The sequence below is a fragment of the Mastomys coucha genome, unplaced genomic scaffold (genome assembly GCF_008632895.1).
Source record: "Mastomys coucha isolate ucsf_1 unplaced genomic scaffold, UCSF_Mcou_1 pScaffold5, whole genome shotgun sequence".
NCBI classification, from domain to species: Eukaryota; Metazoa; Chordata; class Mammalia; order Rodentia; family Muridae; genus Mastomys; species Mastomys coucha.
Window position 1 is genome coordinate 117,153,098 of NW_022196911.1, and position 15,351 is coordinate 117,168,448.

Below are 15,351 nucleotides of genomic sequence, written 5' to 3' on the forward strand. Positions count from 1 at the left end.
AAAAAAAAAAAAAAAAAAAAAAAAAAAGGGAAACACCCATATATTAAGTATATAGGTTGACTAATACTGTACTGCTCTCAGAAATAATAAAAACAGAAATATGGTATATGGTTTTGTAGTTACAGCTGTGAGCAGTCCCTGTTTTTTTTTTGTTTTAGTTTTTCAAGACAGGGTTTTCCTATGTAGCCCTGGAATTCACTCGATAGACACCAGCCTGACCTCAAACTCAGAGATCCATTTACCTCTGCCTCCTGAGAGTGCTGGCATCAAAGGTGTGTACCACCATTGCCTGAATGTAGCTTCTTTTGTGACATTGTAAATAAGGACATATATTACCTTTCCTACTAGGAGCTCCTCTTATCCAGCATGAGTTTCTTACCTTGAAGACGGAGTTCTCTGTACCCCAACTCCATTCAGTGTAGGAAGAGCAGGAATCATACTCACTGGGAAACCTTCCTGTGTCTATGGGATGACTTTTCAGGCCTGGGAGGGCTATGAATGACTTTGCCCTTGGAGAGCACCTACTCTGTGGTAGAAATCGCTTCATATCTGCTGTTGTCTCTCAGTGTTTTTGTAGCTGCCTTGAGCTGTTTTAGAAACCATCATTTGGAACCAGAGACAACCAGAGTTATTGGTCAGTGGTGGCACACACCTTTAATCCCGGTGCTCAGGTGGTAGAGGCAGTTGGATCTGTGTGTGGTGGCTACCCTGGTATACAAAGCAGGTTCCAGGACAGCCAGGGTTACAGAGAGAAACCCTGAATCAAAAAATGAAAATGAGAAGTGTTTAGAATGTTGGCTGGTATGGCAGTGTTCCCTGCAATCCCAGTACTTGAGAGAGGCAGGTGGATTAGTTCCTTCTGTCTTGTTTTTGAGACAGTCTCCCCTGACCCCTCCCTCTCTTTAGCCCTCTATTGTTTTGAAGCTCACTATGTAGGCTAGCCTGGCCTCAAACTTTCAGCAATCATATTGCCTCTGTCTCCTAAATGCCTGGAATTACAGGCATATTCCACTATACCCGTTAAGTACCAGGAGCTGAAGGACAGCATGGGCTACCTGAGACCTTGTCTCAAAAAAAAAAAAAGGTTCAGGATTTTGGTAACTAAATGCTAGGCGTGGGGTGTTTTGTCTATGGAAGGGAAAAGATCAGGGGGCTGGGTGTGGTTTGAGTGTGATAGTTTAAAGACAACTTGCCTTCAGGACCAGGCCTTTGGGCTGCCAGTGTCAGACATGGGATGGATAAAGCTCTCAATGCAGGCAGCTGCCCTATCCACATAACAGAGTAGGGCTGTTGACATTGTATGAACAGAAGGGGCAGCTATGAAGGTCTCCTGATGATCACAGAATCGTAGACTAGTGAATGTCTTCAAATGTCTACCATCAGGGCTGGAGAGATGGCTCAGTGGCTAAGAGCACTGACTGCTCTTCCAGAGGTCCTGAGTTCAATTCCCAGCAACTACATGGTGGTTCACAACCATCTGTCATGGAATCTGATGCCTTTTTTTTGGTGTGTCTGAAGACAGCTAAAGTGTACTCATAAATAATATAAATAAATCTTTTTTAAAATGCTGGGCAGTGGTGGCGCACGCCTTTAATCCCAGCACTTGGGAGGCAGAGGCAGGAGGATTTCTGAGTTCGAGGCCAGCCTGGTCTACAGAGGGAGTTCCAGGACAGCCAGGGCTACACAGAGAAACCCTGTCTCGAAAAACCAAAAAAAAAAAAAAAAAAAAAAAAACCCAAAACAAAAATGTCTGCTATCTCTGCACTGGCCTTCTACACAGCAATGTAGAAGGGAAGAAGCCAGAGGGAGGCCTGAAATTCTTGGGCCTTCTGGGTTTGTTGAGTGGCCAGATAATATATGGGTAGTATGTCCCAATCTGCAAATGCAGGTCAGATCACCTGAACGTCCACTCACCCTCGAGGGCCCAGCTGGTGACTTAGTTCTGTTTCCCAAGGCCTGTCTTATGTCTTCTAAGAACAGCTGCCATTGCTGAAAAGAGGTGTTAGTATGGCCACACTAGTATCAAGGTCGTGTAAATCCCACCCACACATTTTCTGGGCCATTGGAAATGCATCAGAATATCCTTCAGGAAGGGGTCTTACTCAGAGAAGGTGCTCAGCCACCTTACGTTGAGTTCTTGGTGGTTCTGATTACTACTAGTTCTCAGAACAAAGCAACTCATTTTTAGCTGGCATGCTTGTTGGGGGGTCCAGTGGGGGACAGCAGGTTGGCTATAGGACTGGTTGCCCTGGAGGGTGAACTGAAAGAGCTGACTACAGCAAAGTGGGAGACGGTAATGGTGTACCTGGCCCTCGGTGTAGCAGATTTGATTGGTACAGGATTGTGCTGGGCAGAGAAGGGTCATGTAAATCACAATAGCTGATGGTTACTTACACACAGCATGGAAACTGACTACTCATCAACTGGTACTACTAACAGACCATCACTTTCCTCAGGAAAGGAGGCCTGTCTGTAGGTAGCTGAAGAGCCAGAAGCTAGGGAATTCTTGGGAGTCATAGTCAGAAGTTGGTGGGAGAATGCTTGGCTCCTGAGGGAAAGCAGCAGGCCTTGGAACACCACTCCACAGAGGCAGGTTAGTGGGGGTGAGATAGGGAGCAGGTTAGACTTGGGACCTAGGAAACACATCACGCACTTTATGAGGCCACCCTGAGTTACCCTGCACTGGGAGGAGCCAGAGCAAAGTCCTAGCTGTTGGCAGTATGCTTGTACACTTGGAACTTAGGGTCTGAGTTCACACACTTACTTGTCTAGGACAAACACAAAGCTGTAAGATTAAGTATCTTGGTCCAATGTGAGCTTCAGAAGCCCTTATTTGATAAACAGCATTGCTGAAGTGCGTGTAGTAAAAATTTTAAGGATGAGCTAGGAGACTGGTTGGCTTTGCAAAGCTTGGAGAAAAGGCCTCCCCCTGCTCAGGCCTCCCTGGCTGCTGGGGCCAGGAAGAGTTCTGGGAAAGGATTGGATCAACAATTTGGCTGCCTAATGCAAGGAGCTGCTATTATCAGGTCAGTGTCCTGCAGAAGGCTAGATCTGGGGTCCGCTAGTCTGTGGCTCCGATGGACCTAGTAAAGATAGCTGACAAGGCCCGGTTTATAGTCAGCTGTCAGCAACAAGACAAAAAGGCATCTTCTGGCCCCCTGCAGTAAAGGGTCATCACACTAGTCAACACTGGTGGACCCCAAGCCAAGATTGTAACTGACCACTGCTAGCTACAGGAATGGTACAACCACTTTATTGAACGTCTTAATCAGAGGGTGGCTTCTCAAAGCTAGCATACTGCTAAAAAGGAGGTTTTTAGACTGACTCTTTGTAAAGGCAGGGTGGGGTTTTGAGGTTACTAGGTGCCTTTGGGTGTGCTCAGAGACAAGTAATCCCGCCTCCCTGTGGTCACTACAGAGAGCTACACAGGAGCCCCTGTTAAGGTTTACTGACTTCTCTTCTGCTACAAGCTTCGTAGTGCAGTGCAGTGGTCCTGCCCTTCTACCTAGGTGCTCTATAGAGCACTGTAGTGGAGCTGTGCAGAGGCTTCCGTGGCATCGGTTCCTGTTCCAAATGGCCCCATTAACAGACACGGAGCACTCCTTCACCAGGTTGACCTACACATGCAAGTTGTGCAGAGCCAGATCAGTCTGATCTTCCAGCAGGACTTCTGTTATGAAGCATGGAGGGCTCTGCACTGAGGGCAAGTCCCAGCCAGGGGAATTTAGATATGCTGACTCAGGCAACCCCTCTATGCCCAGGGCCAACACTGTGACCCACAGGCTTGGGGTTTGTTTTATATTCACATCTCCACAGGAAGCCAGAAGTAAAGACAAATCAGGACTCTTAGCAGCAGACATCCTTGTAGCCAGGACATATATATGATCTGAGTGGCCTCCACCCTCCACTAGATTCTTGCCATTCCCTACAACCCCCCAATACAAGTAGCATAGAACACACCGTCCCAGACTCCTTCAGGGGTGTTTATTTCCCAGTCAGAGAGAAGCAGGGACAGGCTCCTCTGCCTGTTGAGGCTGGGCCTGGCAGACACCACACAGGGACTGGGGATAGGGAGGGGAGGCACAGGAGACAGCTCCCAACTGTGTGAACTTGGTCCCACATTGGTCCTGGCTGGGCCCAGGGAGGGCCTGCCCAGGGAGGGTGGCACCAAGAACCGGGGCAGAGGCATCAGGCCAGCTGGCCCAAATGGAGGCAATAAATACTGACAGGCCAGGCACGAGGTTCAGGCCACAAGGCCCAGGTGAGACAAGTAAGGCTCGGCTGGCTTTGTCCCTCAGGGGCTCTCTGTGGGGACAGGGGCTCTGAGTACTGCCTACAAGGGACAGAGAAGGCAGAGGAATGAGGCACCCTACCCTGCCTCCTAGATGGGGCTGGAGGCATTGAGTTTTGGCAATTGACCCTCCCCTCGCTACTGGAGCCACCCCCAACCCTGGCCACGGGGAGGGGAAGAGCTGGCCAGGCCTGCAGGAAGCAACAGCAGCACACCCCAGGCCTCCTTTGGGCAGGTCACCAGGATGGGGATGGCAGACAAGGCAAGGACAGGGAGACCACATGCTCATGCAGACAGGGGAGTTAAGAGTTAGCGACGGCCCCCAGTACACGTTCCACATGTTAAGGCATCATGGTTAGACAGTGACTGACAGTGATGGATGACCTGGCCAGGGAGTGGTGAGACTAGAGGACAGACAGCCCAGCCCCTCCCCGTGCTGAGGGTTGCTCAGCGGGAACAGAGACAAGGTGGGCTGGGCAACCCTGACAGTGTTCTGTTCCATCCTAGAAGCCAGGGCCTGAGGAAGGGAAGACAGACAGAGGGAACCTGGAGGGACACAGCAGATTGGAGGCCTGGGCTGGAGCCCCTCCCCCACTGCACAGGCAGAAGCAGCAATGTGACACTAGAGACCACAGGGGCCTGCGGGCAGGAGGTGGAGGAGGGGCAGACAGAAGAGCTGACTGCCTGAGTGGACTAGGGAGGAATGGTGAGGGAGGTCCTGTCAGCACTTTGGTTTGGGGTGGGTAGGGGGTTAGGGTGGGGCATGTCGGTCCTTCTGTCTGTCCGTCGCCCTGCCCGCCTCCCAGCTGGAGCTCAGTCCTTCCATTCCTTTTTGATGGTGAGGTTCCACTCCCAGGACAGGTGGTCAGTTTTGTCGTCATCTGTGAAGCGGGACTTGATGTTGTAACTGCCCCGAGCAAGCATGCCTTTGGGAGCCTCCTCCATGGGTGTCAGGAACTCGTATTCTTCAGCCCTTGGCCCATAGCTCCCAACCATGTAGTCAGTCTTGTCAACTGTAGACAGGAAAGGCATGATTACTGGTGATACAAGCCCCCTCCCAGGCCCACTGGCTTCCCACTCTATGGGCCCGCCCACTCACTCTTGACTCCTTTCCTATATGTGTGCTGGATGTACTTCATGCCTGACACGATCTCTCTGTTCACCTGTGGGGACACAGAACCAGGGTCAGCTGGCTTCCTATTCTTGCTCCTCTGCCCCTCTTTTCTAGGCCTCTCAAAGCCTCCACCTTACCCGGAAAGAGATTTTTATCCGGTACTCCACACCTTCCTTCAAGACAAAGGACTGTTTCTTGAAGCTCTCCAGATCACCTGTATTGAGGGAGCTCAGCTGACTGCGTGGAAGACTTTCCGCCCCGCCCCCACACTCACTTACCCCAGCCCCTTCCTAGACACAAAGCAGAGCCTTGGCAAGCCCCTAGCTGCACTTCCCCTCTGCTCCACCAGAGGGCACCAGTGCAGAAAATTATTTTTAGGGGTAGAGGCAAGATGCCAGCTGGCCCCACCCAGGGATTCTAATACCTACTCACCTGTCAGGTCCAGTTCCAGAGGGCCTGGGGCAGTGCTGCATACCAAGGTCAGGCGGGTCACAATGACGTTGGGGACATTGGGGTCTGCAGAGTGAGAGTTAAAAGTCAGAGTGCCATCCCTTAAGATTGTTTTTTTTTAACTCACTTCCCGGAAGAGTGCTCTGGAAAGAGAGGGTGGCAACAGGGTTAAGTGAGATCCCTCCTCAAAGCCACCCACCTGCAGAGACAGCTACTCGGCCCAGCAGGGCCTCCTTGTACTTTCGAAGGCTTTCATCATCCTTGTCCAGTTCCTGGATCTCCTGGATGCTCTTCTGGGCTGGAGGCTTGTAGTTCACGGAGTGCTCATCTTCCTCATTCTCCGCAGCTATCTGAGCAAGCTGCTCAGCAGTGGGCTCCTGTTCTGCCATGCTCACCTCTAGCCTGGGACACCTGTGGGTGGGGCATGAGCAGGGCTGTGACAGCCTGAGGCATTCTACCCTAGGCAGACCCTGACACCTGCAGGGAAACTCCTGAGAGGAGACAGGAGGAGGATGCTGCCACTGCCCTACAGGGAGGCCCATTTGAGAGGACTACACCCCAAGCAATGAAATGGAACCACAGCCTGTTCCTCAGAGAAGCAAAATACCTTTCCTCCCCTCCCCATTAAGAATAAGAAGCATCCAGACCGAACTGAACTGGCAGAGGAAACGCTAAATCCCTGGGGGCCTGCTGCTGTCCCAAGCTGCCCAGACTCTCATCTTACTGGGTTGGGTCATGGAGGTAAGTTCTCCTACAGGGGGATGCTCTGTATCTTAGCCACGTGCAGGACAAGGGACTGTTCGTTCGTTCCTTCCAAGGGAATACTGTCCTAAGCTCAGCTATGTGATGACCGCCTAGATCCCAAGAGCCCAAGGGGGATCCTAAATACGCAGGTTTGTCCTCTCCAGTGAGGGTCTGCGTATGCAACTTGGGAGCTGGTGCAGCGCCTGCAAATAAATCTCAGGAGCCTGCTTCTGGGCCCTGACCCTAAACCGTCAGTGGCGGTGCAGCACCAACCCGGACGGAAGCGCCTGGGTGCCTTTCAGTTCCGCAGATACCCAAATGTCTCTCAGAAGACCACTGTGGTGCCTGCAGGCGATGCGCAGCGGTCGGGGAACAGCCCGGCCGTTGTCCCTCTAAGAGGGATCCGCCAAAGGAACACAAAAAGCGGCGGTCCGATACCGGGAGGCTGCAGGCGACCCCGCCCGACGCCGCCGAGCGTGGCCGCCGGCGACAGCATCAGGGCGCGGCCCGCACTTCCGAACCGCCCGCAATCCGAGCGGGGCGGGGCCGCGCGGCGGGAGCCCCGGGCAAGGCCCCGCGCCGGACCCCGCCCGCGAGGCCGAGGGAGGGGGTCCCACTGGCCCCGGGCGCGCAGGCCCGGGCGGCGGCGGCCCCTCCGGCAGGACCTATGCAGCCTCCCGGGCCCGCCCCGCCCGCCGCGGTAACCGCGCCCCGCCCGCGAGCGCCGCAGTCGTCCGCGGCGCCGCACAAAGCCGCCCCGCTCCCCTCACGCGCCGCCCCGCGCCACGCGCCCACTCACCGGAGGCTCGACCGCCGCTCTCGCGCTCCCTCCCGCACCAAATGACGAACGTCGTCCGCCGCCCGCCGCTCGGACGGCCACTTCCGGGGTCACAAGACTTCCGCTCTCGCGGGCGGGGTCCCTTGCGCATGCGCAGGCAGGGGACGCGGGTCGGCGCTGTCGCCATTTTGCTGCGGGCCTCGTGGGCGCATCTTGCGCGGGCTTGCGGCGTCGCGCCTTCCATCGAATGTCTAGTACGAGCGTTTGTGCGACGAGGGCCTTCTCTTCCAGAGCGGCGTCGCGCGGCCCTTCTGTGGCTCCCTGGGTTCCCTGATTGCCCTGCCTGGCCCCTGTCCCATTGTCCCGGAATCAACAGACCCTCAGCCCTTACAGAAGGCAGTGCACCTTGTAGCTTTGCCGCCCCGCGCATTGCTCTGGAGTCTGTGTGACCTCCAGAACCCGCGTATATTATAAGTTGTTTGGCTTTGTTTTGAGAGGGGGTTTTTCTTATAACAGGCTGGCTATCTTGATCCTCACTTTGTAGACTAGGCCAGACTCTTAACTCTTCGAGACCCGCCTGCCTCTGCCTCCAGGATGCTGCGATTAAAGGTGTGCATCACCACCACCACCACTAAGCATATTTCGAAACCTTTAGGATAGGGCCTTCTTAGTGGAGGGCCTGGCTGGAGGGCTTCCTGTGGTGTGCTTGTGCCAGCTAGTCCAGTTCCTCCTGAGGATTCAGTTCCTGCTACTCCCTGAGGGCACTCCATTGTGGCTTCTCCCAAGTGTAGCCTCAGACTGAAGGGAAGCAAGAGTTTAAGGGAAGGTACAGGAATTTCTGTAGTTTAATCCCACAAGAGCCATCACTTCTGGCCTGCTCTGCTAGACACACCTGCCCTTGTGGTACCTAGGAAACAGCTGTTGGCTCCAGTCATCAAACTTAAAAGATGACTTTTTGGATCCAATGGCCTCCACTACCCACTTTTAAGTTATGGCTCAGTTAGTTTATACAAGCACTCATATCCTCTGCCGTGCATCAATCTGAAGCAAATAAAGTGTTCTTTCGAGCTCATGTATTTTTATCTCTAAGGAAGATGGATCTGCAGTATCATTATCCTACCTTCAGGTAGCTGTTGTTCTATGGTGAACTATTTTAAAACAAAAAGACACTTGAGCTGGGCAGTGGTGGCACACACCTTTAATCCCAGCACTTGGGAGGCAGAGAAAGTTCGGATTTCTGAGTTCAAGGCTAGCCTGATCTACAGAGTGAGTTCCAGGACAGCCAGGGCTACACAGAGAAACCCTGTCTCGAACCGTCCCCCCCCCCCCAAAAAAAAAGCAGTTGATTATTCCCACTCTTACTATATGATGATTTTGGCTGGGCTTCCACCTACACACGTGTGCCCAAGGAAGTGTGCCCAAGGAAGCTGGCTTTTCAGAAGGCTCATGGTCCTCCAACTGGATGAGCCTGGTTTATTGAGCTCTGTGCCACCCACAATTCTCTTGGTTTATTGAGCTCTGTGCCACCCACAATTCTCTGGTTTGACGCTCCAAGCACAAATCTTCCAAAGCAGCGTTTTTAATTTTTATATTTATTTTTATTTTATGCATATAAACGTTTTGCCTGGATGTAGTCTCTGAACCACTTGTATGCAGTACCCATAGAGGTCAGAAGAGGGCACTGGATCCTCGGGAGCTGGAGTTAGAATAGTAGTGAGACCAGTGCAGTAGTGGCTACTGTACTGGGAATCAAACCTGAAATCTCTTTCAAAGAGAAGCCAGTGCTCTAAACTGCTGAGCCATCTTTCTAGCCTGCCCCATCCCCAAAGCTTTTCATACAGTCTAGCTGCAGTGATTGACACTTGAAAAAAATTAACAAAGCTGGGCATGGTGGCACATTCCTTTAATCCCAGCCCTTGGGAAGCAGAGGCAGGCAGATTTCTGAGTTCGAGGCTGGCCAGCCTGATCTACAGAGTTCCAGGACAGCGAGGGCTAAACAGAGAAACCCTGTCTTGAAAAACCAAAAAAAAAAAAGAAAGAAAAAAAAAGAAAAGAAAAAAATTAACAAAAATCATTAAAAGTCCAGTCAGTATTTCCCTGATTACATTTTGTGAATTCTTTAAGTTTGTTAATTTTTTTCTTTTTTTGGTTTTTTGAGATAGGGTTTCTCTTTATAGCTCTGGCCGACCTGGAACTCACTCCATAGACCAGGCTGGCCTCAAACTCAGAAATCCATCTGTCTCTGCCTCCCAAGTGCTGGGATCAAAGGCGTGCGCCACCACTGCCTGGCACAGATTGTTTTTTGAAACATTCAGTGAAAGGACTGGAGTCTTCTCTGGACAGTCCATGGCCAGGACAGTGAAGTGTGTTGAACCCATTTCTTCTGTGGTGTGATCAGACACTTTTTTTTTAATATAAAGGTTTATTTATTATTATATGTAAGTACACTGTAGCTGTCTTCAGACACACCAGAAGAGGGTGTCAGATCTTATTACGGGTGGTTGTGAGCCACCATGTGGTTGCTGGGATTTGAACTTAGGACCTCTGGAAGAGCAGTCAGTGCTCTTACTCGCTGAGCCATCTCACCAGCCCCGTGATCAGACACTTTTGAATGTGGCCTGTGCTCCCTTTAGATTTGTTATTGTTCTTGTTTATTTTTCGAGACAGGGTTTTCCTGTATAGCCCCTGCTGTCCTGGAACTCCCTCTTTAAAGCAGGTTGGGCTTAAATTCAGAGACCCACCTGCTTCTATGCAGTCCTGGCTGTGTTGGAACTATGTAGACCAGGATGGTCTTGAACTCTCGGAGATCCTCCTGTTTCTGCTTCCTGAGTGCCAGGATACATCACCACACCCAGCTTTTTCCTTCTTATTAATTATGTGTATATGTGGGTATGTATGTGCACAGTAACTGTACAGGCAAGAATGGCACCAGATCACATGGAGCTGGAGTTACAGGCAGTTATTGAGGCATGTGATATAGAGGGCTGCTTGAAACTTACTTTCTTTGTTTGTTAGAAGTGTGAACCAGCATGCCTACCTCCACTATATACTTCATGCTCTCCTGTTATACTACCAAAAACATTTCACGATAGAAATAAAAAAAAAACATAGATGCTTGCATATGCCTGTGATTCTAGCACATGGGATATGAGGAGAATCAGTTCAAAGTCATCTTCAGCTATAAAGAAAACTTGAGGCCACCCTGGGGTACAATGGGACCCTGTCTCCCATTCATCAAAATAGTTTATCATGGATATAAATAAAAATGTGTGTCCAACTTGGGGCTAACAGAATGGCTCCCTCAAGTGAGCAATGAGAAGGGCCTGACTGTCATATACAAGGTGGTGAGCTGAGAACATACCACCCACGTAAGTGCACCTGTGAAGTGGGCTACAAGAAACATGTCCTTCAGGATGAAACGAAATCTGGAAATTTGAAGGGAGGAGATAAGAACTCAGATGTATGTATTGATTGATATAAGGGCCAAAGAAATAAGGAACGTTCCATGCATGGTGTTAGCAGTGGGCATTTGTTCAGAAAACAAAATAAGGATGAGCAGTCATACACCAGTTCTACGCCTTGGTTACCTGTGTCCCTGCTACCAAGTTTAAAAACCCTACAGTCAATGTGGATGGAAACTAATGGCTGAAACTACCAAGAAAAATAAATAGATAAAAATAAGATTTATCACCTAGTGCTGTTGATAGCTTTTTTTTTTTTAAAGATGTATTTATTTTTTATATGTAAGTACACTGTAGCTGTCTTCAGACACTCAAGAAGAGGATGTCAGATCTTATTACAGATGGTTGTGAAACCACCATGTGGTTGATGGGATTTGAATTCAGGACCTTCGGAAGGGGAGTCGGTGATCTTAACCACTGAGCCATCTCTCTAGCTCTGATAGCTTTATTTTTACATTAAAATCTTTTTTTTTTTTTTTTTTTTTTTTTTTTTTTGATTTTTCGAGACAGGGTTTCTCTGTATACCCTTGGCTGTTCTGGAATTCACTCTGTAGACCAGGCTGGCCTCAAACTCAGAAATCCTCCTGCCTCTGCCTCCCAAGTGCTTGGATTAAAGGTGTGCTCCACCACTGCCTGGCTTTTTTTTTATAAAATGTATTTATTATTTATGCATTTATTATAAGAACACTGTAGCTGTCTTCAGACACACCAGAAGAGGGCGTCAGATCTCATTATAGGTGGTTGTGAGCCACCATGTGGTTGCTGGGATTTGAACTCATGACTTTCACAAGAGCAACTGGTGCTCTTACCCACTGAGCCATCTCACCAGCTCCTTTACATTAAAATCTTTAGTGATGAGCTCATCAGGTAAGAGCATTGGCAGCTCTTCCAGAGGACCCAAGTTCAGTTCTCAGCACCCAAATGGCAGCTCACTACCATTTCTAAATCCCATTGTAGAAGATTCAACACACTCTTTTGGCCTCCATGGGCACTGTACATGTATTAATATATGCAGGCAAAACACCCATACATACAATAAAAACAAATGAATCTTGATTTCAAATCCCTGATGCTCATATAAAAAGTCAGGTCATTGCTTGTCATGGGGAATAAGACTTGGGGGTAGAGTAGGGACTGAACAGGAGGATCACTGGGGCTTGCTGGCTGACAGCCTAGCTCCAGGTTCAGTGAGAGACCTGTCTCAAAGGAGTGTAAGCAGAGTAATATTGTAAGACCCCTGACATCCTTCTCTGGCTTCTGTATGCATGCATATGGACACATACACACACACACAAATAAATTTTAAAAAATCTTTAATGATATATTATTTGCTATTTTCCAACAAATGGCTCGCTAGTTGGCACCAGAGATTCGATAACAGTAAATGGTAAATAAATCATATAAATCACAAATTTATAAAAATGATATAACCTCACATAATTTTTGAACAGCTAACATTGTTGGAGTAAACTTTGGCTCAAAAAAATTGCCAATGATTCACCAATTGAGCACTTCCAAAGCAGATAATGGATCAACTCTAGCAAGGGAGACCAGGGCAGTTCATCACTGGGCAGAGTGCAAAGCAAACAAGCATGTGGCTGATCAGCTATAACTGGTTATCCTATGGGGCAAGTCCTAGTTATACAATTCCATATTTGTCTACCATTGTTTCCTTCCTTTTGAGGAGACAGGATTTTACTATGTAGTCCTTGCTGGCCTTGAACTCTCAGAGATCTGCTTTGCCTCTGACTCTTAAGTGTGTGATTAAAGGACTGGGCCACTATGCCAGTTTTGTTTGCCATTTCTCATTGAATAGAGTGGTATTTGATATAAGCAACTGCAAAATGCACGAATAGTTTAGCAGAGGTCTAGTCATTTATAAGGCCTGAGTTTTACTGCTGAAAGAGTCCTCAGATCTGTTCACTTGTTTTAAGTAACTGTGTGTTTGTGCTACTGTATGTAATGGTAAAATTGCCGAGATGAGAAAGGAGCTGAAACAGTACATTACCTACTATGATAGATTAACCTAATGTATGGTGTTGTGTTCAGTTTTTGGTCTCAGCATATAGCCTAGGCTCATCTTTCATCAGGCATTCCCTTAGTGTCTGACTGCTAAGATCATAATCCCTTGCTGCTAAGCTCAGTTTGAATGGCTCAATATAGGTCTCATGTATCCTAGGCTTATATCCAATTCCCTATGTATAAAAAGATGACCTTGAACTTTTGATTTTCCTGCCTGCACAGGTACAAAGTCTAAGTTATGAGGTGCTAGAGATCAAACCCAGGTACATGTTCTACCAACTGACTATAAAGCTCTAGCCTTTTATTCCCCAACAACTTTTTTTTTTTAAAGATAATCTATGTAGTCCTGGTACTTGCTATGTCACCAAGCTGGCATCAAACTCAAGAGGTCCTCCTGCCTCCACCTCTTTTTTTTTTTTTTTTTTTTTTTTTTTTTTTTTTTTGATTTTTCACAGAGACAGGGTTTCTCTGTGTAGCCTGGAACTTACTCTGTAGAGCAGGCTGGCCTCGAACTCAGAAATCTGCTTGCCTCTGCCTCCCAAGTGCTGGGGTCAAAGGCGTACCCACCGCCTGGCTCTGCCTCTTGAGTGCTGGGATTAAAGTGTGTGATACTACACTCAGTCCCTGACAACTCTTGAAATTAATACTTTTACTAGATCTTAATAAAGCCAAAAGTGAAAACTTCAGGACTCACTGTAGTCTAGTTAGCAGATGTTGCTTATGAGGACTTGAAAGCAGCTCTGAAAGCTTGGGTTCACACTTAACATACTGACTCATCTAAGTGAATAATGTGAGTCTGAGGCAGACTTTTCCCTGTTACACTAAGAAATTATAAGAATGGGAAGCAAGGGAACCTGGGGTGTGAGAGTCAGCTGTTCAAATGCATAGACATGGCTAGACACTACAGAAGTAAACAGCAGCCTACACATTAGTTGGTATGCAGGTGTTCTAGCTCTGGCTGGACAAGGGCAGAAAGAACAAGCACACCCATTGTTCAGATGCTGCCTTCTAGACCTTACGCTCCATCAAAGGAGCCAAGGCTCCTCGGAGAAATGGTGACTCCAGGGTTGGGCAGGGAAATAGGTGGGTCGAAGTAAGGAATTCTTAAAGATGCTGTTGGAACACAATAGCATAAAAGGTTATCTCAAAAAAAACCCTGAGAACAGACAAGAGAATGCTGTGAGCAATAAAATTCACTTTTGCTATAAATGGCCAAGTGAATAAATGCTGGCAGCTGTGCATGATGGTTTGCATCATCAGGAGGAGGACAAGGAGGAGGAAGGCCATTTGTTTAAGTCCAGCCTCTCCAGAACAGCTTGGCTATGGTTTCTCTCTCTCTCTTTTTTTTTAAAGATTTATTTAATATATGTAAGTACACTGTAGCCGTTTTCAGACACTCCAGAAGGCATCAGACCTCATTACGAGTGGTTGTGAGCCTCCATGTGGTTGCTAGGATTTGAATTCAGGACCTTTAGAAGAGCAGTCAGTGAGCCATCTCTCTAGCTCTTGGCTATGGTTTCTAAGAACTTGTTTTAAGAATAGAAAGAGTTGGGCGGTGGTGGCGCACGCCTTTAGTCTCAGAGCTTAGAAGGCAGAAGCAGGAAGATTTCTGAGTTCAAGGTCAGCCTGGTCTACAGAGTGAGTTTCAGGATAGCCAGGGCTACACAGAGAAACCCTTTCTTGAAAAATCAAAAAATAGAAAGAAAAAGGAACAGATAGCTCCAGGTATAGTGGCACAGGGGCTGCTGCAGGTAGATTATTAATTTAAAGATAGCCTAGGCTACAGTGATTCCATCTCCAAAATGATTCAGGGGTAGTTATATATTTAACCTATTCATCCAGGCTAGTAAAAGCCTGGGATAACTATATGTGCATTTTAATAAAACTTTATACTTTCAATTGGGAAGATCTGGAGTTCAAGGCCAGAGTAGCTTACATGTGACCCTGTCTGGAAAGCACAGGGCAAACAGTCTATGACAGAGCATCTAAGCAGAGTCACACAGGAACTCTTGGCAGGCCTTACTTTTAAGCATGAACATTGAATCATACAGTTAATGCTTCAGATTATTCACAATGAAATGAAAGCACCTGTCATACAAGCTTGATAACCTGAGTTTGATTCCTAGGATCAACATAAAGGTAGAAGTGATTCCATGAAGTTGTCCTCTGACCTCCACATACATACAGTAGCACCTGCGTTACCACACATAAAAACTTTAAACACAAACACAGGGCGATGGATGTAGCTTTGTGGTAGTGTTTGCTCTAGGCATGAAGCTCTGGTTTGATTCCCAGCACTACGTAATTTACTATGGACATGATACCTCCAATCTCTCACCCAAGAGATGGAGGCAGGATCAGAAATTCAAAGGGCTAAGGATGCAGCTCCTTGGTAGAGTGCTTATGTTATACACTTGAGGCCCAAGTTTTAGCCCCTATGCTACTATTACTACACACAAAAATCTAAGCATCCTCAGCTATACATGGAGTT

The 15,351-nt window shown here is 48.2% G+C and overlaps 1 protein-coding gene across 2 annotated transcripts; it reads right to left on the reverse strand.

The window, feature by feature from the left end:
* Positions 1–3,964: 3,964 nt before the first annotated feature.
* On the reverse strand, positions 3,965–7,507 carry Arhgdia (Rho GDP dissociation inhibitor alpha). 2 transcript variants are annotated; one of them, XM_031352963.1, is made up of 6 exons: positions 7,399–7,507; positions 6,055–6,266; positions 5,838–5,921; positions 5,543–5,619; positions 5,391–5,454; positions 3,965–5,304 (listed from the first exon to the last, which is right to left on the reverse strand). In XM_031352963.1, exons 2-6 carry the CDS (start codon positions 6,242–6,244, stop codon positions 5,105–5,107), a joined length of 615 nt encoding a protein of 204 aa, XP_031208823.1. In that variant the 5' UTR covers positions 6,245–6,266; positions 7,399–7,507; the 3' UTR covers positions 3,965–5,104. The 2 variants fall into 2 exon arrangements, with proteins under 2 accessions (XP_031208823.1, XP_031208824.1); XM_031352964.1 differs by lacking the exon at positions 7,399–7,507 and adding an exon at positions 6,873–7,127 and having other exon boundaries at positions 3,966–5,304.
* Positions 7,508–15,351: the final 7,844 nt, after the last annotated feature.

Coding starts and splice junctions, on each gene's coding strand:
- Arhgdia (XM_031352963.1), bottom strand. CDS start 6,244: ATGGCAGAACAGGAGCCCACTGCTGAGCAGCTTGCTCAGATAGCTGCG. Junction 5,620..5,837: donor TCTGGAACTGGACCTGACAG/GTGAGTAGGTAT, acceptor CCCTCAATACAG/GTGATCTGGAGAGCTTCAAG. Junction 5,305..5,390: donor ATATAGGAAAGGAGTCAAGA/GTGAGTGGGCGG, acceptor TCCTGTCTACAG/TTGACAAGACTGACTACATG.